Raw genomic sequence first — 26,381 nt, 5'->3', positions numbered from 1 at the left:
GTTGAAATCAGGAGTTGCGCAGTTGGGTGGTATTTTCTTTTTGCGCTTCCCATGTAAATGTATAGTAAGGTATCGTGATAACAAATATACTGCTCTGAATCTTAGAACGCCATCCTAACATGCCACTTATAGCATCAAGGCCTTAATGTGAAAGCTGCCATTTTAGGCAACCATAAATGGCCTCGTCAATGATTTGCCAAGCTTGTGACTTGAATCACTGTCCTGGTGAACTGTTTAACTTGTTCTCCCTAGAGCTTCAATTTAAAATAGGATCAAGAACTGATTTAATAGCCTTAAAGTTCTTCAAGCTTCTTAAGAGTATCACTAGCAAGTAAAGGAGCTTATATAAATGTTCCCACAAATCAGCTGGACTGGTTAATCTTAGGATAAAGCAAAAACATCACCCTGATTAACAAGTTCCCTGCTGCATCTGCTGAGCCTGAATATAATCTTAAGCTAACGAAGAGATTTGACTATCCTTCCACCTCTTAAGACTGAGCAACTTCATAAATATAACAAGAAATTGATATAATACCACTGCACACAGGTTTGACAGTATATAACAATCCCATTTAAGAAAGTTTCTTGTAGTAGACAAGTGTACTACGACACAAGCTTTTATTGGTGAACCCCAAGTTTAAGTATTTTAAAAAACCCAATCTTCATGCAAAACAAAGGCAGGCATACTGCCTAGTGAGTCTAATGTGGCTATAGATCTTGTGGCTCACACTGCGAGACTGATCCCGTGTGGTACTATGAAGGAGTGCACTATGAAGGAGAGAAAGAATTTGGACCACACCTGGTGCATATTTTTCTCGATTCCAGTTTGGTTTTATAGCCTCTGAAGCAGCCCAATTAGAGTGAAACTTAGCTAAGTCGGGCTCTGTGTTTTACCCCTCCCTGCAACTGTTGTTAATTAAAGGTGTTTGGATCAACTTCTGGGGTTTGGTCTGCTTCTTGATGGAAGGTGGTAAGGGATAGCAAAAATGAGACCTACATAGAGCAGGGAAATAGTGGAAGATCTGGGAGAGGGACACTGTACCTAAGACAGAAAGGATGTAGCTAAAAGGATTGGAAAGTGGCATGAAGCAAAAGACGGGATTTGAGTGTAAGCTCTAGCATTCATTTTTGAACCAGTAGCTGCAAACCAGTTAGTGATTTCATCTCATCCCCTTCTTCCCAAATGAGAGAACATATTGTCATTGATCCGCTACAGATAGCAAATCCGTACTAAAATGGCAATAACTCCAAGGACTCAAAACACCAAAGTCCCATTATATCAGACCCTAGAATTCAGAAACACCTCCTGGGGAACATAAAACAGGTCAGATTGCTAAATATTCCTACACAAAAACTCAGTACTGGATTCCTTGAAGTGTAATCATGCACTTTCCTTTGAAGTATGTCATTATTCATGAATCCTGCATCGCTTAACCACAGAAGCTGTGATTTGTGAAACAGTCACTTAAAAAGAGGGCAAACAAATCCCACTCAGAGATAGGGAAAAGACAGATTATGTGATGTGATTTTGGGAAAAATATTTGTTAAGAAAATACATCCTCATTTTTAGGTTTTCCAACAAAGGGAATATTAGGAAGAATTATATAAAAAATTTCATTCTGCGTTCAAGCCTCCAATAAAATCAGCAGAGTGCTAGATAACTGGAACGCTCTTCCGTAGGCTGTTATAGGGGAAAACACCCTCCAGGGATTCAAGACAAAGTTAGACAAGTTCCTACTGAACCAGAACGTACGCAGGTAGGGTTAGACTCAGGGCACTGGTCTTTGACCTAAGGGCCGCCGTGGGAGCGGACTGCTGGGCACGATGGACCACTGGTCCATCTTATGTTCTTATGTTAAGTCGCTCCCAGGGGGACGAACTCTGAACTCCTGATGGGACCCAAAGCAGGCTGGTTCCGCAGGTATTCTATGGGACTGGCCTGGGAGCAGCAGTCCTCTCATGCGTCCGTTCCTGACAGAGTATGCCCAAGCAGCTCTAAGCATCGAAGCCATGAAGAATTTCACAACATCAGATGGAAAAATAACTGAAAATAATAAAGAAGCAGAGCAGCTCAGGACACATTTGGGATCTGGGTTGGCCGCTATTGGAAACACGATACTGGACTTGATGGACCTTCAGTCTGTCTCAGTATGGCAATTCTTATGCTCTTATGTTTGTGTATCCCTTTATTTATTTATATATATAGGTCCAATCCCTTGCTCCCAACAGATAAAAATAAAATATACATAAAACAAAAAAACAAAACCTAAAAATCCATTTCTTAAAAATAAACATTACAGATATTAGTTCTACCCTAAATAGGGTGTCACACAATTAAAATGCCTGTGTAAAGAAAAAAATCTTTAATTTCTTCTGGAAACTAAGTGGCTCTCTTGTTGCAGCAGGGCCAGTAAGGCATTCCATCTATCTGCAGTCACAATAACTCTGCAAAAAACAGTCACCACATTCGACATGCATGAAAAAAAATGTGAATATCTGGAATGAGTTTAAAAAAACAGAGAATAGAGGGCCATTCAGAACACTGAGTCTACAAAAAATTGCTTCTGTCCAGGCTGCTCTAACCCTTCCATCATGGCTCCCAAACATAAATGTCCAAATCTGATCCTGCAATGTCCTGAATGGAATCATAGCTGGCACCACCAGCCATGTAACATCTGTACAAATACAAAAGTACAGTAAGTATTTCTGCCACTTGAAGAACAGGGCCCAAAACATATTTTAAAAAATACTGCTAGCTGAACAGCCTGTGGGTGGAGAGCACACCCTGCAACTATACAATCTGCTTGCTTCCCCCTTCCAAACTTCTTTTAATAAGAAAGATCTTTTCCAAGTCAAAGCTAAAACTCTGAATCGGCATGTCTGTCAATCAGAACAAAAGAAGCCTGCAATCTACTGTATCAGAAGCTGCCAACTGTTCCAGGAATAGCAATAAGGCATTTTGTTCTGTGTTTGTAGCCATTCAGATCTTCCTCAGCAGCAAGACTAAATACAGTCTACTATCCTGCACCCTGCACCCTTTTCTAAAACTCAATTATACTAGATGAATGCTCGTTTCTTCTAATTATTCAACCAGCTGATAATAAATTTCTCAATGAATCTCCCCAAATAGGACAAGTCAGATTTTTATGAAATCACTATATAACAACATTTATTTTTTTGTCCCCTCAAACTTTGCTTTTTTGACCAGGACATTGATATTTTGAAATTTAGAAACATAGAAAAAAGCAGCAGAAAAGGGCTATAGCCCACCAAGTCTGCCCATTCCAAGTATCCCCTCCCCTGAATTTACTCCCTTAAAGATCCCACGTGAGTATCCCATTTTCTCTTAAAATCCGTCACGCTGCTGGCCTTTATCACCTGGAGTGGAAGTCTGTTCCAATGATCCACTACTCTTTCGGTGAAGAAGTACTTCCTGGAGTCGCCATGAAACTTCCCTCCCCTGATTTTCAGCGGATGCCCTCTGGTGGTCGAGGGTCCCATGAGCCAGAAGATATCATCTTCCGACTCGATGTGTCCCGTGATGTACTTATATGTTTCAATCATATCTCCCCGTTCTCTTCTTTCCTCAAGTGAGTACAGCCGCAATTTTTTTTTTTTTGCACAACATTCCAGATTGATTCCAAGCTGAGTAAACTTAGGGGCCCTTTTACTAAGGCATGGTAGGGTACTGCCTCACAGCAAACAATACCATAAGTGCGCCACACTTGCCGCTGCAGTAAAAAAAAAAAACAAAAATTAATCGCAAGGCAATTCAGATGGTAAGGCTTACTGCGGCTGTGGGTAGGAGATGTGTAGAGGAAGGGGCATGTTGTGGGATAATATGATGGGAGATTACCTCTGGGGGCTGATTCATGAAAGTGACTTACAAATCTCAAAAACTACTCGCATCTAAATCTTTTCTGGTCATCTTTGTATAACCTCAATAAAAAGACATATTAATTGTGATTCATGTTGCTTTTTATGGCTTTATAGAAACATAGAAACTTGACGGCAGATAAAGGCCAAATGGCCCATCTAGTCTGCCCATCCATTATCTCTTTCTCTCTCTGAGAGATCCCATATGCCTATCCCAGGCCCTCTTGAATTCAGACACAGTCTCTGTTTCCACCACCTCTTCTGGGAGACTGTTTCATGCATCTACCACCCTTTCTGTAAAAAAGTATTTCCTCAGATTACTCCGGAGCCTGTCACCTCTCAACTTCACCCTATGCCCTCTCATTGCAGAGTTTCCTTTCAAATGAAAGAGACTCAACTCATGCACATTTATATTACGTACTGTATTTTTCGTTCTACAAGACGCACCTGGCCATAAGGTGCACCCCCCCTGTAGAGGAGGAAAAACCAAGGAAAAAAATTTGGTTCAGAATTTTTTCAGTGCAGACAAATCTTTCTCATGCATATTAATTGTGGATATCCTGAAAATCTGGTCTGCCAGTAGATCTCGAGGACCGGACTTGGGCAGCCCTGATCTAGAGGATATTTGAAGGTCATGCTTACTTCCATAGGAATGATAGTTTTGTGCATCACTGCTTATACTAGTGCATCCCACGTTAGGTAGCCTAAAGTTTTCTTTTCTTTAGTGCAGGGGTGTCAAAGTCCCTCCTCAAGGGCTGCAATCCAGTAGGGTTTTCAGGATTTCCCCAATGAATATGCATGAGATCTATTTGCATGCATTACTTTCATTGTATGCTAGTAGATCTCATGCATATTCATTGGAGAAATCATGAAAACCCGACTGGATTGCAGCCCTCTAGGAGGGACTTTGACACCCCTGCTTTAGTGAGAATGGCATGAACCATGTTCATAGTTTTGCCACCTTCAGTCTAGAATCAGGATCCTCTCATTCTATGATTTTCATTTCCTTGATCACACTATGGCAGGGAAAACCTTAACAAGCTTTCTAATTACTTCCAGAAGAAAATTCATGGAGGATTTTGCCTCCTCTACTGCATTACCAAGGAGTCTTTTCCTTTTGGGAGATACTCCTCCTCTGCAAAATCACTCACTATCCACTCAAGGAATCTCCCTAAACAAAACCCTGAACAAGGTGGAGGCCATGAGCCCCTCACCTTCACAGTTATTTTTCAGCTCCCAATCCAACTGTTTACAAACACCTGATGTAAGCTTACTCTAAGAGGTAAATTCCCCTTAGTCACAGGAGCTGCGTATGTAATATGTTTAATGAATAAGTAGAACAAATTCAGAATCCTTCAATCTCCATCCCTCCTGAGTACGGAGGACTGTCCCCTGATCTGTTAGTTCTCAAGAAGCAGTCTTCTCCCATGGGATTGTTGAGAGGAGCTTGAAAAACCGACTGCTTGGACCTTGATAGAGCCATGATCCCAAAATGATAGTCATTCTTGCCAATGATATCTCTCTCTTCCCCTGCCAAGTTGCTGGATCCTAAGATTGCCGCTACATCTACTGCCAAGGAGTCCCTCCAATCATGGCCAAGGCTTCCCGCAGTTGCCTCTGCCTAGATCTTCTCTCTCCTATGCAATCGCAGCAAATCCCTCCCATAGCAGAGCCCACAGGCCAATCAGCATTTGTTGTGCTCAGCCTGCCCTGACATCATCCCAAGTGGCTAAAGAACACCCTGCTCAGGTCTTCCTGTTTGCTGTCCTGATGCAGCTTTTGCTTTCTTAGTGATTTTTTTTAAGTGAACTTTATGCTTTCAGAGAGCAGGAGAAAGGGATAGAGATTATCAGGAACGTAAGGGGGGAAGAGGAGACTGACCAAATGGATTTTAAGGTTCACTAGTTCAGGAAAATACTTGGGACCAAAGGATATGAGACTCAAACCAGTCCAGTGGTTTTACATGCTCATCTCAGATTACTTCAAAGGAGAGTGAGAACCAAATATTCTGTTACCCTTGGGGATCCTCTGGCTGAGCTCACCAAGATAAAACCTTCTAGACCATGTCCTCATCTAGATGAGATTGCTTGTCAACCATCTGCTGAAGACAGAGAAATAGTGCATGGACCTTACATGAGGAAAGTATCTGTATGTACAACAGAAAGGGAGATATATCAAGAATCTAATAAAAAGAAAGTCTGTAAACCAATTGTCTTGTCTCCAACTGCTTGTAGAGAAGCATAAATTCAATTATCTGGACTGATCTGGTGAGACAATAAATGCCATATATATTTATTAGCCTACTTTCTGACGGAATAAAGGTTTTATGAGAGCACTATATCTGGGTTCCCCTACTCCAAAAACTTTTATGTCCAAACAAATTTTTTTTTATATAAGTCTACATTATGTTCAGAGACACACAAATATCTAGGCAAGTAAGCTCCATCAATTCTACATGGAGCGTTTATTTATTTTGTTTAAATATGTTCTGCTCAAAACTAGACTTTGTACATTAAGTGATACTGAAGTTCATTTATACTAATGTTCTTTAAAATTTCAAAGTAGTCATTAGTAGGAGCTACTTAGCTTCATTTCTTTTTGAGAGCATGAAGGCGTAACGGAGGCGTACTGCAATATTTATCATTATGTTTAACATTTAAAAAAAGGTGTTGAATTCCATCTGCATCAATGCACAGCCAGAAAAAAAATGTGAGAGTTAGGTAAAAGGACAATTTCCATAGCAGAGTTAAGGGTTATTTAGTTTCAGCTGCCACCATACATATATAAGGTCAAGTGTGCTACAGTTAAACTAAACTAAACTAAACCTTAGGTTTGTATACCGCACCATCTCCATGGTTGTGGAGCTCGGCACGGTTTACAGGAATTGTAATGAGAAGGAACTACAAGGAAGGGCTAGATGAGATCAGAGGAAAGAAGAATGTTAGAGGACTAGGATGGCAGATGAGTAGGGGGTGTTAGATTCTTGAGAAAAGCCAGGTTTTCAGATGTTTACGGAAGAGTTGGAGAGCACTCAGGTTCCGAAGAGGGGAGGTAAAGTTGTTCCAGAGCTCGGTGAATCTGAAGTGGAGGGAAGTCCCCAGTTTACCTGGGAGGGAGATGCCTTTTAATGAGGGGAAGGATAATTTCGATTTTTGGGTGGGTCTGATGGTATTAGTTATGCAAAACAGATCAGCAAGGCTCACCCTGCTACTCATGTACTAGAAAGCACCATGCTGGTGGATGATTTGAACCTCTAAATGGGCATTATGGTGAGATGAATAAAGAACATGTAACCCAAAAATTCAAAGGCCAGGTTTGCACATTTTTGTATTTTTGCTGCAGTTTGTATTCTGTCTGGTTGTGACTATTATAAAAACTAAAAAAGGGGACCACTTGTCACATCTGCAGGAATAATGAGGTCAATTTTCAGAAGTTCACAGACTGCATAACTTTAAACAGATAAGAGGAAATGAGGAAAGAAGAATAGCTATGCCGAATCTGCAGCATGCAGTAACCCTCTGTAGTTGCCTCTCGGTCATGGGAGCCAAACTGTGGAATGCTCTACCTGAGCATGTATGCTACTGTCATTCCTTAAAGCAGTTTAAAAAGAAATTTAAAACATATTTTCTTTTAAAAGCTTTCTTAATGATGTAATGAGGCAGTAGGAGTTTTAAGATTATTTGAGCAACACTCTTTGCTCTCTCTGTGTGTACAGGTAGTCCCTGAGTTACAGACACCCGACTTAAGTACGACTCGTATTTAAGAACGTGGTCGTGTCTTCATTTGATTTCACTGAGCAGTATTTCCAGTGACATAGACTCCTACACTTCTCCTGCAGCAGATTCAGGAATGATGCATGGCCACATTAAGAGCAGTGCGAGGTTGTTTATGATGTACCTTAAAGGGAACACTGGGACAGTTGGCCCTTTTGTCAGCTGGGAGCAGAGATACGCGGCAAGAATCTTAAAATCTACAAATCCGACTTAACAGCTTTAAAAACGTAACTTGTTCTTAACCCAGGAACTGCCTGTATAGGAATAATCAGCCCATTGTGACATCACTGCTGAGATTGGCTCTAAGGCATTGGTGGAAAGAGCCATTATGACATCACAATACGAGCTCTGGAATGTTGCTATTGATTTCACTGAGCAGTATTTCCAGTGACATAGACTCCTACACTTCTCCTGCAGCAGATTCAGAAATGATGCGTGGCCACATTAAGAACAGTGTGTGGTTGTGCTTGCTGTACCTTAGAAGAATTACTGGTAGGGACAGTTGGCCCTTTTGTCAGCTGGGAGCAGAGGGAAGCAGCGAGAATCTTAAAATCTACAAGTTCTGAGTTACATACAAATCCAACTTAAGAACAGCTTTAAAAACGTAACTCGTTCTTAACTCGGGGACTGCCTGTAGTGTTTTTATTTTTGCTTAATTTTTTTTATTATTGTGTTTGTTTTATCTTGTGATCTGTATAGTTTGTAAGCGGGCTATAAATAAACAAAAAAAAAATTCAATAAAATTATACAGATTTTGTGCAGTGTTAATGATCCAAATGTGTTAATGAAAATCCACACAGAAAACTTTCAACAGATGTCTTATCTATTTAAAGTTATATCTGCTGTTCATCCATTTGTATTAAAATCCATTTAGCAGATGTATGTCGCACCTGAATAACTTGAAGCTGCATCCTGCCTCACCTTTAAACAGATATAACTTTGTTTAGCAACTCCCATGACTAAAGCAGTCCTTTTAAATGCAGAGACAAGTCATAGGCAAGATACATGGATCTTACACAAGATTTGGGCTGAGGGGGACATTTTGCATGGAATGCAAGTGCCCCAAAACCTCTACTGAAAAATATAAAAAGCATTAACTTTAGACAGAGAAGCATCTTTCAACAGCCTCTTAAATTTATAAACACAACCAAGGTAAATAATGTCCAATAAACACTTATTAAAGTTACAATGTAAAAACTGTGTGCTATTTACACAGTTGAAAGAACATTTCTTATAATTTTATTTTTGCTTTTCCACATTAAGGTAATCCATTATTGCACCAAGTAATCGCTGCAGGATTATTTGGAGAGTGTGGCGCAGTGGTTAAAACTCCAGCCTCAGCTCCCTGAGGTTTGAACCCACAACCTCTCAGCTCCCTGAGGTTGTGGGTTCAAACCCACGCTGCTCCTTGTGACCCTGGGCAAGTCACTTAATCCCCCCCATTGCCCCAGGTACATTAGATAAGCTTGTGAGCCCTCCGGGACAGAAAGGGAAAAATGTTTAACCTGAATAAAGTCATATAAACCGTTCTGAGCTCTCCTGGGAGAACAGTATAGAAAATTGAATACATAAATAAATAAATAATGTGATTACCTAGCACAGGGGTAGGGAACTCCGGTCCTCGAGAGCCGTATTCCAGTCGGGTTTTCAGAATTTCCCCAATGAATCTGCATGAGGTCTATTTTCATGCACTGCTTTCAATGCATATTCATTGGGGGAAATCCTGAAAACCCGACTGGAATACGGCTCTCGAGGACCGGAGTTCCCTACCCCTGACCTAACACAAGCAGATCCTACTGTTAGCCATTTCTTTAATCAAGTTTAAACTAATTCAACCCCTTTTTTGGTGTCTTATCAATCAAGTCCGTTACCAGGAATGCTGTACCTTAATATATGCACTTAGTACAATGAAACGTCTGCGTTGTTTTGCCCTGGAAACTGAACCCAAGAGCTGTTTTTTAAAAAAATTTTTATTATTCAATTTTTATTAGAATTTTATAATGAAAATAAAACAATATAATCACCACAAGGACACCATTCAGGAATATTACATCCACTCAATAGAGCATACAGAATAAACACAGCACTATTATACCCCAATCCCGCCACCCAACATAAAATAAAACAGTACAAACAAAAGTAACCAAGAGCTGTTTTCTAAAGTACCTTACCATTACTAACTGGCAGTTCTCCGTAAGGGAGGGCTCCTTGCCGACAGCCACATCTCTGCTCTGCTGTGCTGCGAAGGTGGACTCGGTTCCATTGTTAAGGTGCTGCGACAGAGGTATCTTGGGCTCCAACCAACTGATCGTTGCCCCTGCAGCAAAAGGAAGCCTGCACTGAAATTTACTCATAATCCGGGAGATCCGTAAAACTCACTTGACATTAAACCACCATGTTTCAAACCTGTTCAACTAGAAGCACCTAAACGTGTTCAGTCAAGGCAACAAAAAAAAAAAAAAAAAAAAGGTGTGTATCCTAGACGACAGTTTTGGAGCATTAGCATGAACCATCCCGATTGGCTGATTTTCTCCAGTACTTGTGACTTACCACAAAACATGAGACGCGAACATTGTAACAGGACACCGGATAAGAGACTTGGGCTTCACCTGTAAGTGTAAGGTTACCTTCTTGAACAAGTTTATGCACCATTGCAAAAAAAAAAAAACAAAAACAACCCAACACATGGTATCATCCTTTTAATGTATACAATTTTTCCCTTCAGAAGTAATTTTTATGAGCTCAATCAAAAGTAAACAAAAGGATTTTTTTTTTTTTTTTTTTTGGGGGGGGGAGTGTGTTGTGTTCTTTTCCAGTGAGTGAATGGTATGCTGTTTAATAAATAATAGCTGCCCAGCCAAGACTAAGCATTTGGAAAAAAATGTCAACTGTTAGTTAGTTAATCATTCAAGTAGCTCCAGATACCCACAACTAGTCTAGCATGTGGATACATTTCCTTCATAAATAATGTAAATGTTCCATTCTATTTCAGAGGCCATCAATGATTCCACATAAGTGGTAACAAGAACACTTTATAACGTGTGGCCCGCCAGGTCCTATTTTGAGGCCCTCGGTATGTTTATCATAATCACAAAAGTAAAATAAAACAGTTTCTTGATCATCTGTCTCTTTAGCTATAAATGACAATATTATTATTAAGACTTAGCCAAAAGGAAAGATTTATAAACTATAAAGAGTTTTACCTCATGCAAAATTGTCATTTCTTTGATAAGCCATTAGCTTTTTTTTCTGAGGCCCTCCAAGTACCTACAAATCCAAACTGTGGCTCTGCAAAGGCTTTGAGTTGGAGACTGCTGCCTTATAACTAGCATGAAAGTTTGTGACTAGTTTGTACCCATGGGCCTGAAAGCTCATTTTCAATGGGAAAGTCACAGGGGGAGTTTCCTACTTGCACATGTTGTGGTTATAAAGTTCATATCAAAGTATGCATAGCAACTCCAAAATAGCATTAATCGTCAATAAAAGAAAAAGGGGCACAGAAATACCTTTCAATTATATAAACATCAAGAACAAGGCGACCTCAAAAACATTCATTCAAAATTATGCATAGCTGACTTTTACTACCGTTTTTCCTTGAAAATAAGCCCTAGCATGATTTTTAAAGATGCTCCTAATATATAAGCCCTACCCCCAAAATAAGCCCTAGTTAAGATAGACCCCCCGAAGCCACCCCGACACTTCCCGACTCCATCACTGACACTAGTGCTGCCTGATTTGCCAATCATTTCTCCCTTCCTCTCTCCCCATCCCAAGTCATCCGTGACGTGGCAGAGGGAAGGCCCCGGTGGGAAAGGCTGCAAAGTAGCCCATGAAGAGCGCTGCTGCTGCTCCCACACATCACATGATGCACCGAGGAGGGGAAGGCCGCCATTTTGGATTGGCAGATCTCAGAGCTGGATGGACTGAGCCTCCCTCTTGCTCTTTTCACACAAAGGTACTGGGGGTGGGGGGAGTTTTGGAGAAGCATCACATGGCAGGAGGGAGTGGGCATCCCCCCTGCTGATTTTTACTCATGCCGGGGAGGGTGGGGGTTGGCAAGCCAGGAGAAGTGGGCATTGCTCCTGCTGACTTTTTCTCATGCAGGAGGTAGTGGACACGGGGGTGGGGGGGTGGTAGTGGACATGGGGGGAAGGGGGTTCGGTCCCCATTGCCAGTTCATCGGGGAGGGCTGTCATCGGTAGGGAGGGTGCTTTTTTCCTTGAATGGGTCAGATATTGTGCATGTGTAAACATATGCACAGCATCTTGTGCCCATTAAAAAAAGTGCCGGTAAGAAAAGTAAGCGACTGGTCTTGACCAATCACTTTTTTTGCGCACCACTAAGCGGTGTTAGTGCCTCAATCATTTGGGTAGTTTGCATGGGGTTTTAATATTAAATAGTTAATTTGCATGGCTGGATCGGAAAATGGGCGACTGAGGGGGAAAACACATGGCGAGCTATTTTGTGCATCAGGTCGACAAATGTGATAATCGCTAAAGCAGTCAAAACTGGTTTAGAAACAATCACTGACTTTAGTGATTTAGATGGAATGGAACTGCAAAACTGTTTAGCTATAATTAAGAAGCCTTAAAACAGGCAGAGGTTTAAAAATACACAATCGTGATGATACTGCTAATCCCAACCCAGAGGCACAGTAACATATTGTTTGCAGCTGCATTTTATGTTTGCTTTGCCTTAATAAAAGTATTTAAACATAAAATGAAGTTGCAAACAAAAAAATGTTACTGTGCCTCTGGGTACTGATGAAGTGCTGAGAGCAGAGGAAGCCTCAAAGGGTAAGCGAGCATTGCTTTGCTAGGAGATTGGTGTCAAAGAAAAGATAAACAGTCTAAGAATCTAATATTCTTTGGTCTTTCTTTAGCTGCAACAGCCTTAGATCATTAAAATGTAGATATTAAATCGGTCAGAGGATCTTAAATTATTTTGCCTCAGTTTAGTCATCTTTTCCCCCTGCCCTCCAGGCACTTCTCTCTATAGTCAATTATCTCAATTAAGATGACAAGAGGGAAATTTAGAAAACATCGATGAACATTTGGAAAGAAACGGACTTCTGATAACAAGCCAACATGGTTTCTGCAGGGGGAGATCATGCCTAACTAACTTATTGCACTTCTTCGAAGGAATTAACAAACGGATGGACAGAGGAGACCCCATAGACATCATATACCTTGATTTCCAAAAAGCCTTTGACAAGGTGCCTCACGAGCGTCTACTCCGGAAACTGAAGAACTATGGGGTGGACGGAGACGTACATAGATGGATCAGAAACTGGTTGGCGGGTGGGAAACAGAGGGTAGGAGAGAAGGGCCACTACTCGGACTGGATGAGGGTCACGAGTGGTGTTCTGCAGGGCTCGGTGCTCGGGCCGCTGCTATTTAATATATTCATAAATGATCTAGAAACAGGGACGAAGTGTGAGATAATAAAATTTGCGGACGATACAAAACTATTTAGTGGAGCTGGGACTAAAGAGGAATGCGAAGAATTGCAAAGGGACTTGAACAAGCTAGGGGAATGGGCGGCGAGATGGCAGATGAAGTTCAACGTTGAGAAATGTAAAGTATTGCATGTGGGAAGCAGAAACCCGATGTACAACTATACGATGGGAGGGATGTTATTGAATGAGAGTACCCAAGAAAGGGACTTGGGGGTAATGGTGGACATGACAATGAAGCCGACGGCACAGTGCGCAGCGGCTGCTAAGAAAGCAAATAGAATGCTAGGTATAATCAAGAAGGGTATTACAACTAGGACGAAAGAAGTTATCCTGCCGTTGTATCGGGCGATGGTGCGCCCGCATCTGGAATACTGCGTCCAATACTGGTTGCCGTACCTTAAGAAGGATATGGCGTTACTTGAGAGGGTTCAGAGGAGAGCGACACGCCTGATAAAAGGGATGGAAAACCTCTCATACGCTGAGAGATTGGAGAAACTGGGTCTCTTTTCCCTGGAGAAGAGGAGACTTAAGAGGGGATATGAGAGAGACTTTTAAGATCATGAAGGGCATAGAGAGAGTAGAGAGGGACAGATTCTTCAAATTTTTGAAAAATAAAAGAACAAGAGGGCATTCGGAAAAGTTGAAAGGGGACAGATTCAAAACGAATGCTAGGAAGTTCTTCTTTACCCAACGTGTGGTGGACACCTGGAATGCGCTTCCAGAGGAAGTAATAGGACAGAGTACGGTACTGGGGTTTAAGAAAGGATTGGACAATTTCCTGCTGGAAAAGGGGATAGAAGGGTATAAATAGAGGATTACTGCACAGGTCCTGGACCTGTTGGGCCGCCACGTGAGCGGATTGCTGGGCATGATGGACCTCAGGTCTGACCCAGCAGAGGCATTCTTATGTTCTTGTTAAAAACATGATTTAACTAAGCTGAAAACTTGACTTTCAAAATTTAATTGGTAGTCAATAATGACTCCCAAATATTTAAAAGTTGATACTAGTGGAATCCTCTTGTTCCAGGATATTTATATCTATCCTTGGTTGAAGAGAATGACCCATTATCCAGCAAGATGTACATTTGTCCACATTAAGCACTAATTTATGATTGTTAAGCCATTTAATATTGTTAGAAGTCCTTCACTAATAGATTTTAAATCAATGTGAGAAGGATCAATTTTGGCAACTAGCAAAATATCATCAGCATAACACTAATTCTAGAGAAGTACCAAATAGCATATTTTATTATTAGGCTGAATAGGAATAATGGGCGTGGAGCTTTAACACAGTGTTCTTCAACCACCGGTCCATAGACGGGTGCCGGTCCACAGGGCCAGCATGTGCATCAGGCCCAAAACAGTGTTCTTCAACCGCCGGTCCACAGTGCGATCGATGCGGCGTTATCTTCGAGACAGCTCCCTCTTCCTACGGGCATCCTGCGCCGGAACTGGAAGCCTTCTCTCTGACGTTGCAACGTCAGAGGGAAGGCTTCCAGATGAGACACGGGACGTGAAAGGTGCAATTAGTACTATTATGGGGGCGGGGTCTGGGTGGAGAATGGGTAGAGATGGGCGGGGTCTGGCCCACGACTTAACCCAGTGTTCTTCAACCGCCGGTCCACAGACCGATGCCGGTCCACAAAATAATTTTTTTATTTCTGCCGGTCCATAGGTGTAAAAAGGTTGAAAAACACTGCTTTAACATAAATAATAAAAAAAAAGCAACATGAAATCAGAGATCACTGGACAGCAGAGCCTCAGATTATTCATATTTGAATTTAAATCGCTACTGGGCCAAATCGAATACGAATATTCAGTATAGCCCTTCTTCTGAGCTCTGGGAGATCTGTTGCGTCCCAGCGACATGTGATGACATCACCCAACTTGTGTCAGATTATATCCTGCTTGACAGAAAATTATTTTTATGAATGGTTTAGTAAAAGTGGGACCCAATTTCCTAATGTATGCAGTCTCATCGCTGGCCCTTGTAAAACCCATGCTGTCACTTCAAATCACCGTTATCATATTACTCTTATTTATTGCATATATATGACTTCTAGTAAACATTCTTCCTATCACTGTGTTGACATATGTAGCTTTCACCTTACATAGTAAAATCAGACAAAGAAAAATCCAAACCTTGGTCCAACCCCTGCAGCGTTCCACAAGGGTCCCACCTGTCCCCTATTCTCTTCAACCTATATACGGCCTCTCTTGGTGTTTACCTGAACAAACAAAGCCTATCCTCTTATAGCTATGCTGATGACATCACCATCCTCATTCCTTTCGACCAACCAATGCTCTTAATGTCAGACACACTACACAGAACTCTAGCTACAGTTACGACTTGGATGGAAGACCACAAACTGAAACTCAACCCAGACAAAACTAAATTCATCCTCCTAGAAAATAACAAAATCCCAACCATAACCAACTTAGAAATCAACTCTATCAACTACCCTTTGCAAACCACCCTAAAACTTCTAGGTATGACTATTGACAGAGGCTGCACCATGCAACCACAAATTAACAAAACAATACAGAAATCTTTTGCAGTTATGAGAAACCTTAGACAAGTCCAAAAATTCTTAGAAAAAACACAATTTCAGCTCCTAGTACAATCTCTAATTCTAAGTATCCTAGACTATTGCAACATCCTCTACCTCCCCTGCAATAATGATTAAACAACTACAGACAATTCAGAATACAGCTCTGAGACTCGTCTATTCATTGAAAAAACATGATCACATTACTGAGGCATTCATCAATTCTCATTGGCTTCCAATCCAGGAAAGAATACAATTTAAATTCTACTGTATACTATTTAAAACTATAAATGGAGACAGCCCAACCTACCTAAACGACCGCCTCATCCAAACCACCTCTACCAGGCATAGAAAAACACACACCCCATTCACTTACCCCCCAATCAAAGAAGTAAAATGGAAAAAACTATACAACGGACTACTGGCCACTCAGGCAGCGAAGATAGACAACCAAGTCTCCAACCTATTGACAACAACCCCAGACTACAAGATGTTCAGAAAGGAAATAAAAACTATACTCTTCAAGAAATCCCTTAATAAAGCTTAATACCATGATAAAGCTTAACCCCCCTCTTACCATCCCCTCCCTAACCCCAGATCCTACTTTTCCCTCTCTTGGAAACCTTCTCTGATCTAACGTTGTAACCCTTCTTCCATAACTCTTTTTGTAATCCGCTTTGAACCGAAAGGTAATGGCGGAATAGAAATCTGTAATGTAATGTAATAATGATGCATACCTTGCTAGTAATTCAGAAAAGTAAAACAAAAAATTATGTTCTACTTATACCAACTGAAACACTGCTATCTGTTGATGCATCAGGCCAACAAACTCTCTCTCTAGTCTTGCAATGATGGTGGTAATCTCCTAGACTTACCTGTGGGTAGAGCGCGCGTCTGCTGTGACATGTGTTGGAGCTGCAGGATATGGAAGCAATCGTTCAAGCAGTTCAGTGTGGCCATGGATGTTGCTTTGAGCATTAAAAGGTCCTGATCCAAGGAGGTAAGATGGCCTGAACCCGGCAGGCATTCTATACCCCTGATCAAGTCCCTCTGCTGTCCTTCTGCCTGGGACATCATCTGTTGAAACAGCAATATGTGCATCAGAGAACACAGCTCACATTTCAGACAGAGGTGGCAAATGATTCATTTGATTTTATCTTACAGATTTTACTGAACATCCAGAAACTGAAAGGCAAGTGATGTGAGAACCGCTCTGCTCCATTTACCATCACTCTTGGTAGCTCATCATCTGACCCTTTTAGGTCCAGACTTCAGTATAATGGATGTGGCACAGAGATCAATACCCTCCCACCATATCTCAAATTCAATCACCTTCCTGTGCTTATACTCAAGACTGCAGTGCTATTGAGGCAGAAATAGTGTAATCCATAGTTTTGTAAAATTGATAAAGGCTGATTGCACCTTATAAACTGACCGGTTTATTGAGATACTAGTATTTTAGCCCGTTACATTAATGGGTGCTAGAATATATGTCTGTCTGTCTTTCTTTATTTCTGTCTCTCTCGCCCTCCCGCTGTCTTTTTTCTGTCTCTCTCCCTGGTCCCCTTTGTCTGTCTGTCTTTCTGTATCTTTCCCTGACCCTGTGTCTTTCTTCTTTTCTGTCTCCCTTCCGCCCGCTGTCTGTATTTCTTTCTATCTATCTGTCTCTCTCCCTGCCTCCTATGCAGCAGCATTTCTCTCCCCCCACTTCCCTATGCAGCAGCCACAGCAGCATTCCCTCCCCCTCCATTTCCCTGTGCAGCAGCATTTCTCCCACTCTACTTCCCTGTGCATCAGCATTTCGACCCCCCTCCCCACACTTCCCTGTGTAGCAGCCACAGGAGCAGCATTTCCTCCCCCTCCATTTCCCTCCCCCCACACCACTTCCCTGTGCAGCAGCAGCGTTTCCCCTACCCCCCTTTTCCCTTCCCACAGTCTGGCCGGCTCCCTTAGTCCCTTGCCGCCCCCCTCTTCCCTTCAGGCGGTCCCAACAAACCTGCCAACTCCAGCAGCGTCTGCAGCACTCTACACACACTGCTTCGGGGCCTTCTACTGCCCTGATTTACTCTGGCACATCCCCAATATCATCAGAGATGCGGCAGAGCAAATCAGGGCAGTAGAAGGCCCCGAAGCAGCGTGTGTAGAGTGCTGCAGATGCTGCTGGAGTCGGCAGGTTTGGAGTCGGGACCGCGGGAAGGGAAGGGGGGGCGGCAAGGGACTACGTGAGCCGGTCAGACGTTGGGAAGGGATGGGAGGGTCAGACAGCAAAGAACTTACTTTTTTTAAGTTTAAAAGTGTCGCCGCGGCTCCTCTCGATTCCCGCCAGCGTCTGAAACCTTCTCCGACGCTGGTGCGGCTCGTGAGAGGAGCCGACACCGCGATCTTGTAGAGAGCAGAGAGTCCAGCGCTGGCGGCCAGTCCTGCCGGCGAGTGTAGTTAGGTGCTGTAAGGTTGGGGACTTATGCATGCGCACTCCTGTGGCCACAGACCTACTGATCACAGATCAGAGATCACGGAAGCATGCAGGTAAGAGTGCGCATGCGCGGCTAGGGTTTTATTATATAGGATGAGGTTTCAAAGACAAGTGTTCACCTTGTCAGCCCATCTACAGAAGAACTGTAAGTCTGAACCACTGACAAAATGAGCATTTGTTCATGCATCACTGATGAAGCAGACACTTGTCCCAGAAAGCTCATGTCTCAATAAACGTGTTATTCTATAAGGTTCCATGAACCTCTGTCATTTCTGCTACCTCTTGTGCATCATTATGTATACATTAGGCATGGCTGCAATTTAAAACAAAGGGATTAGCCAATAAAAGTGTGCAGCATAAACCTTCAGTGCTCACTTCTCCTAAAAAGAGAGCATATTATATGCACTGGATGAGCACACTTTTCTGAAAATGCTCACATTTATGACAACATAAGAACATGCTGGGTGAGACCAGTCCGCTCCCACGGCAGCCCTTAGGTCAAAGACCAGTGCCCTGAGACTAGCCTTACCTGCATACATTCTGGTTCAACAGGAACTTGTCTAACTTTGTCTTGAATCCCGGAAGAGCATTTCAGTTCTCTATCACTGTCTGGGTGAAGAAGAACTTCCTTACGTTTGTACGGAACCTATCTCCTTTTAACTTTAGAGTGCCCTCTCGTTCTCTCTGCCTTGGAGAGGGTGAACAACCTATCTTTTATCTACTAAGTCTATTCCCCTCATGCACACACTAACAGGAGAATATGCACTCTGGTCAGCACAGACACTAAGAAAAGTGTGCACTATAAATGACATTCATTTTGAAAAGGAAAAAAAAATTCTAGCTGCCCATCACTAGTGTACATATGGGTCTCTTTTCCCTGGAGAAGAGGAGACTTAGAGGGGATATGATAGAGATTTACAAGATCATGAAGGGCATAGAGAGAGTAGAGAAGGACAGTTTCTTCAAACTTTCAAAAAATAAAAGAACAAGAGGGTATTCGGAAAAGTTGAAAGGGGACAGATTCAAAATAGAGAATGACATGGTGGCGGTTACCCGCGGCTAGCCACGTTTATCCGCGGGTAACCCGCTGGAACGGGGAAAGAAAAATAACAGTCGCTGCGGGGATGGGGACAAGGCCATTCACCGCCCCGTGGAGCGGTGACTGGTCTTGTCTCCGCAGTGAGGCATTAAGGATCGCGCGGTCCCCGCAGCCACCGCCCGCCCGTAGCGTTTAGCCAGCTCCCTCCCTCCACCTCACCTTATATTCTGAGTTTGCCGGCTTCCTTTTTCCTGAGCTGCACGCGTTCAAAAAGCCGTGCACGCACGGCTGCGCGAGTCCATCAATCTTCTCCTCTGACGCAACCGGAAACAGGAAGTTGCAGGAGAGCAGAAGTTTGATGGACTCACGCAGCTGCGTGTGCGCGTCTTTTTGAATGTGTGCGGCTTGGGAAAAAGGAAGCCGGCAAACTCAGAATATAAGGTGAGGTGGAGGGAGCTGGCTAAACGCTGCGATCGGGTAGGTGGGGACTGCTAGATCGTGCGATCGCGTGTGTCCCCGGCTCATACTAGGAAGAAGGGAGTGAAAGGAAAAAAAATTCTGGGCCAAGAGGATGAAGAGGGAAAGAAAGAAACCCACAGCAGGAAAGGAAGGGGAAGACAGGCAGGTGAGCCAGATGCTGGAAGTGTGGGGGGGGAGGGGGGAAGAAATAGGTAAAGAAGCTATATGGGGTTGAAAAGAAGAGACACACTGGTATGGAAGAGGAAGATAGGGGAAATCTGAACAGAGGAAGGTAACAGAAAGAGGGGAAATTATGTGCATGGGGCATAGGGACAGAGACATAAAGGGGAAATGCCATGGGGATGGTATATGGACACAGGGGGGGGGGGGGCAATGGCAGATACATAGGAGAGATATTAGAAATGGGGAAAATAGGAGCACAGAAGCGAGATGGTTTGTGGGGATGGGACAGGGACCGAGCTCCCAGGCTCCAGCGGCTTGCACAAATTACATTGTAATGTGCCACGAAAATAAGAGGGAGGGAGGTAGATAGATGGGCCACGCGAAAGGAGCTGAAGGGTGGTAGAAAGGAACAGATGGTAAAGGAGGGAGGGAAGGGTGGTAGTGGAAAGGAATAGAACAGACATTGAAAGAGGGTAGAGGAACAGACCCTGAAGGGAAATGTGGAAGACAGAGTGGGGAGAAGATGCTGGAAGGGAAGAAGACAGATGCCAGACTATGGGGGAACGGAGGGAAGAAGATGGGTGCTAGACCAATTGGGGGAGGATGAAGGGAGAGGCACAGTAACAGCAAATGGAAGATGCAGAGAGAAGACACACAGTGGATGGAAGGAATTGAATGAGAAGATGTGGAAAGCAGAAACCAGACAACAAAGGTAGAAAAAAAATTCTATTTATTTATTTATTTTTTGCTTTAGGATAAAGTAGTATATTAGTTGTGTTGATAAAAATTTATAAACAAAGCCCTGCCAGCTGAACATCTCTTTCTCTAGTTCAGCAGCCAGAACTTTGATTTATAAGAAAGGAATAAGCTAAATATTATAGTACTAAGGCTTATATGGATGCTGCGGGGACGGTGACGGGGCGGTGAATGGGATGGCAGGGCGGTGACGGGGCAGTGAAAGGGATGGCGGTGACGGTGACGAGGCGGTGAAGGGAATGGCGGTGACGGAGCGGTGCAGAGGATGGTGGGCCGGGGACGGGGCGGTGACGGGGACAGATTTTTTCCCCGTGTCATTCTCTAATTCAAAACAAATGCTAGGAAGCTTTTCTTTACTCAACGTGTGGTGGATACCTGGAATGTGCTTCCAGAGGAAGTAATAGCGCAGAGTATGGTACTGGGGTTTAAGAAAGGATTGGACAATTTCCTGCTGGAAAAGGGGATAGAAGGGTATAGATAGAGGATTACTGCACAGGTCCTGGACCTGTTGGGCTGCCGTGTAAGCGGGCTGCTGGGCACGATGGACCTCAGGTCTGACCCAGCGGAGGCATTGCTTATGTTCTTATGTATTATTTGGTGGTCATGACAAATCTTCAAGATCAAGATCAAGCAGTTTCAATCTGAACACATTTGAAGTACTCTGATAAAGACCAAGATCTTGGCAGTCGGCCTTTCAATCCTGGAAATATATTTCCTAGTATTGCATCACAAAAACAAGGCAAACCATATTTTTGCACTGTAAAATCTTTAGCATAGTATTAGCTGCTCTACAATTTCTTTTTTCTACTGCCAGTGCTCATTGGTTAAAACAGGGAAAATGACAGCAGATAAAGACCATATGGTCTATCTAGTCTGCCCATCCCTATCCTATACCCTTCCTCTCCCTTAGAGATCTTATGTACTTGTTTCAAATTTTCTTGAATTCAGATAGTCTATCTCCACCACCTCCACAAGAAACAAAGAGCATTGCCATGAAAATCTTGGTGCAGTGTTCCTGCTTGAAAAAAAAAGAGAAGTGTGATGTACAATAGAAAACTCTTCCGGCACACCGTACATACTTGAATATAAACTGAGATTTGAAGATCATAAAAATAGCCCAAAAATGGGGGGAGGAGTCTTGGTTTACATTCAAGTCCTCCTTCCCCCTGATGTCTCATTCCTACCATCCTCTCTGCCAGTAGTGTCCCTCCTCTGCTGCTGCCACTCTCAGCACCCCCCCCCAAACCAGCAGAGTTCTCCTGCCATCAGCACTCTGCCCCTTCGGTATATTTCCCTTATAATCAGCGCCCCACCATGAACTAGCCGCATTTCCCCTCCCTCTGCTACCCACCCCCCTCCAACAGGCACGGTTCACCCCCTCGACTAACCCCCAGGCCTACCATGCTTTCCTGGTGGTCTAGCAGTGTTTTGGGGTAGGAAAGATTTCCACTCACTCCTGCCCATGTATTCTCTGTGGTGAAAATGGCTGCCGCAACTTCTAGCAATCTCGCAAGACTGCCACTGTAAGTTGCGGCAGCCATTTTCAATGAAGTATACAAGAAAGAGTGGAAATTGCTCCTGCCTGAATGCACAGCTAGGCCACCAGGGAAACATGGAAGGCTTGGGAGTCCTTTAGATGGGTCTGGGAGAGGGGGTCAAGGGGGTGATCCGTGCCTATTCAGGTGGGAGGGGCGATGTTGGTGGTGGTGGTTCAGGCAGAGGAGAATCACTTCCGGGAGGGAGGGTGATAGAATTTTCAACACCACAAGAGATGGAAAGGGAGGAATGGTGGAACATAAACCCTCTGTTTATATCTGAGTTACCACTTTTTACCCCTCTTAAGGGAAAAATTGTGTCTCAGTTTATATCTGAGTATATATGATAACTGCACTCTTGGGTGCTGCAACCTTAGCAGCCCTGGAAAGCAGAGAACATTGATTGATGAGAGAAGAAATAATACAAGAACACAGGAAACTAAACTAAACCTTAAGCTTATATACCGCATCTTCTCTATAAATATAGAGGTCGACACGGTTTACAAAAATTAAAAGGGAAGTACAGTGGGAGTTGGTGGAAAATTAGGAAGCAGGGTGAAGAAAAAGATTAGGAAAGGGAGAAAATACACAAGCAAATGATAAAGAGATAGAGAAACAAATTGCAGACGACGGAAGACTAGAGTTGTTGAGATAAATGATTTTAAAAAAGTGAAATATGGAAAATAAAGACAGGAGTTAAACAAGGATGACAACTGAAACTATGAATGAAGAGGTGAAAGAGAGATGTAAAAGGAAAAAACCCACAGAGGGAGAAGGATTTTTTCTATGAATTGAAATAAATCTACAGTTTTAGTCACTGCTATACAAACAAAACTTCATCTCACATAGCAGCCAAAGCAACACACACTCTTTAAGGTATTTCCTGTTTGTGTGTGTAGAATACTATAAACTTGTGGAGCTGCACTTTACTGGAGGGCACCTGAGAGGACTCGTTTAAAGCCCCAGAGCTTCCCGCAACTGCCTACCTGGATGCTCTTGATTTCTTCAACTGGGACCGGTGCAGTCTTTTGGGCAGGCACTTGGAGAGACGGACCGATGACATAGCACAATTACTTACCGTAACAGTTTTATCCAGGGACAGCAGGCAGATATTCTCAACAGTGGGTGACATCACTGACGGAGCCCCACAGCGGACAGCCTCAAAAGCAGACTTGCTTGAAGATCTTTGTAAGAGCTTCAGAGTGCTGCACTGCGCATGCGCAAGTGCCTTCCCGCCCAAGTTAGCGCGCGCGTCTCCTGTGAGGAACCTCAGTTCAGATACCTAGCTAAGAAGCCAACCCGGGGAGAAGGGTGGGTTGTGAGAATATCTGCCTGCTGTCCCTGGTAACAACTGTTACGGTAAGTAACTGTGCTTTATCCCAGGACAAGCAGGCAGTATATTCTCAACAGTGGGTGACCTCCAAGCTAAGCATAATGGGATGGAGGGAGAGTTGGCAAGTTAAGAAAAAAGATTTTGCAAAACAGATTGGCCAAAATGGCCATCCCTTCTGGAGAAAGTATCTAGACAGTAATGAGAGGTGAATGTATGAACCGAGGACCAAGTGGCAGCCTTGCAGATTTCCTCAATAGGAGTTGATCTGAGGAGAGCTACAGACGCCGCCATAGCTCTAACTCTGTGGCCCATGACTCGACCCTGCAGAGGGAGACCAGCCTGAGCATAGCAGAAAGAGATGCAAGCAGCCATCCAGTTGGAGATGATTCACTTCGAGACAGGGTGCCCCAACTTATTTGGATCGAAGGAGAAGAAAAGTTGTGGGGCTGTTCTGTGAGGTTGAGTGTGTTGCAAGTAAAAAGCCAAGGCACGCTTGCAGTCCAAAGTATGGAGAGCCACTTCTCCAGGGTGAGAATGAGGCTTTGGAAAAAATACTGGAAGAACAATAGATTGATTGATGTGAAATTCTGACACAACTTTAGGCAAGAATTTGGGATGAGTACGAAGGAACACTTTGTCATGGTGGAAAACTGTGAAAGGTGGATCCGCAACCAAAGCTTGTAACTCACTGACCCTTCGAGCAGACGTGAGGGCAATCAGGAAAACTACTTTCCAAGTAAGGTACTTGAGATGAGCCTTATCAATTGGTTCAAATAGAGGCTTCATCAATTGAGCCAAGACAACATTGAGATCCCAGACCACTGGGGGTGGTTTAAGTGGTGGATGATAGTGCTGCCCGATTCAGGAAAAAAAAATTTCGATTCGATTCAATTCAGCCTATTGAATTGGGTTTTCGATTCGATTTGATTTTCCTGCCCAATTAGGTGTTTTTTTTTTTTCAAATGTCCTGGAGGGTTTATTTTATAGCTTCTACACCCCCTTTGCCCTCTCCTACCCACACTGGCACTGTGGTGTAAACAAAATAAAGAAACAAAAAGAACTTTTCCTCTCTCTGTTAAATCCTAGGTCACGTTTGCGGTCTAACACCAGCTCTGGCAGGATACACTTTTCAAATCTGACATATTGTAATCACAAAACAGAAAATGATTCTCTACCTTTTGCTGTCTGGTTGTCTTCTGATAACTCGCTTCTTTCTTCTTTCTCTGTGCTAACCATCCATCTTCCATCTGTGTCCTCCCCTTCCATTTCCATTCCTTTCCTCTGGTCTGGCATCTGTCTCCCCCCCACCATGCCCTGACATCTCTCCCTCCATGGTCTAGTATTGCCTTACCTTTCCCTCCCTCCCATGGTCTTGGCATCTCTTTACTTTCCTCTCCCTTCCTGGGCTTCCTTATCCCTCCTTCCCTCTCTCCCCAATTGGGTGCAGCAACAGCATTTCTCTTCCCCCTTCCCCTCTCACTCTCCTCCTCCACTGCTCTCCCCTCAGTCCTGCTGCAGCTTTCCCTCTTCCATTTTAAGTCCAGCAGCACTCTCCTCTGTTCCCAATCCAGCAGCATCTCTCCCTCTCATCTCCCTCCTCCACTCAGCTCCAACAATACCTCTCCCTCCCCTCTACTTCCATTTCCCCCACCAACTAGCTGCACCACCTCTCCTTTCCACCCCCAGGGCAAGCAGCACCTCTCCTCTCCGACTAGCAGGGCTCCTCTCCCTTCCCTTTCCCTCCCCTCTGACTAGAAGCAGTACCTTACCCACTCACCTCCCAGGTCTAGCAGCATCACTCCCTCCTCTCCTTGCCTCCTATCAGCCCCCCTCCCTCTTGTCTCCCAGGTCCATCAGCACTATGCCCCCCTCCCGATTAACAGGCTCTCACCGGCTTGTGGATTCCCCGGCCTGACTCGGCACAGCATGAAGTTGTGTTTGACTCCGGTAAAGAAAGTACAAAAGAAAAAAACCCAGGTGCTTTTTCAAACCCTCCCCATAACACTAGCCTGTATTAGCAGCTGCACCGCTCTCTCCTTTCGTAGCTTTAGCGAGTCAATTCACTTCTGCAGTCTCAGAGCCTCTGCTAGGCCATCCAGCCTCTGAGGAAGAAGGAAGTTGCAATCCAGGAGAAAAGCATCTGCCTCGAGATGCTGGGGAGAGTATATTTGAGAGCAGAACTGAGGCAGCTTGTGGTTGAGGAGAGATGCAAAGAGGTCTATCTGAGGGGTTCCCCATTGAGCAAACACCTGACGGAGAGGCGAGGAATCGAGTGTCCATTCGTGAGATTGCAGAAGACGACTCAATTTGTCCGCCAGACAGTTGTGCTGACCTTGAATATATGCAGCTCTGAGAAAGATGTTCTGATGGATTGCCCAATCCCACAGCTTCAGAGCTTCATGACGAAGGGAGTGAGATCCCGTACCTCCCTGTTTGTTGACATAGTACATGGCGACTTGGTTGTCTGTCCGGACAAGGACTATGGTGTCGTGAAGAAGGTGTTGAAAAGCTTTGAGAGCATTGAAAATTGCCCTGAGTTCCAACAGATTGATGTGACAAAGACGGTCCGCAGGAGTCCAATATCCTTGGGTACGGAGTCCGTCGAGATGGGCTCCCCAGGCATAGGTTGACAAGTCTGTTGTGAAAACCTTCTGATGAGGGAGAATGTGGAACAGTAAACCTTTGGAAAGATTGGAAGAGAGCATCCACCAGTGGAGAAACTGCTTCAACAAAGGAGTTACTGTAATTGGTTGAGAAAGCGGGTTGGCAGCTTGTTGCCATTGAGATGCCAGGGTCCACTGAGGTATACGAAGGTGAAGTCTGGCAAAAGGAGTCACGTGAACTGCAGAAGCCATGTGACCGAGCAGAACCATCATTTGTCTAGCTGAAATTGATGTGAGATGAGACACTTGATGGCAAAGGCGGTGGAGGTAGAAACGCTCTGAGC

General features: G+C 43.7%; 1 protein-coding gene across 2 annotated transcripts in view; it reads right to left on the bottom strand.

Annotated features, from left to right (window-relative positions):
• The window catches only part of OSBPL11 (oxysterol binding protein like 11), a 126,321-nt gene that overhangs the window by 38,209 nt on the left and 61,731 nt on the right, over positions 1–26,381 (bottom strand). For both annotated transcript variants that reach the window (XM_033946191.1, XM_033946192.1), the window contains exons 6-7: positions 16,532–16,733; positions 9,821–9,966 (exon numbers count right to left, since the gene is read on the bottom strand). In XM_033946191.1, the coding sequence (XP_033802082.1) occupies positions 9,821–9,966; positions 16,532–16,733 (348 nt within the window). The remainder of the gene's footprint in view (positions 1–9,820; positions 9,967–16,531; positions 16,734–26,381) is intronic.

Source organism: Geotrypetes seraphini, chromosome 5, assembly GCF_902459505.1.
Source record: "Geotrypetes seraphini chromosome 5, aGeoSer1.1, whole genome shotgun sequence".
Taxonomy (NCBI): Eukaryota; Metazoa; Chordata; class Amphibia; order Gymnophiona; family Dermophiidae; genus Geotrypetes; species Geotrypetes seraphini.
The sequence above is the reverse complement of the archived record's forward strand: the minus strand, read 5'-3'. Positions and strand labels throughout refer to the sequence as shown.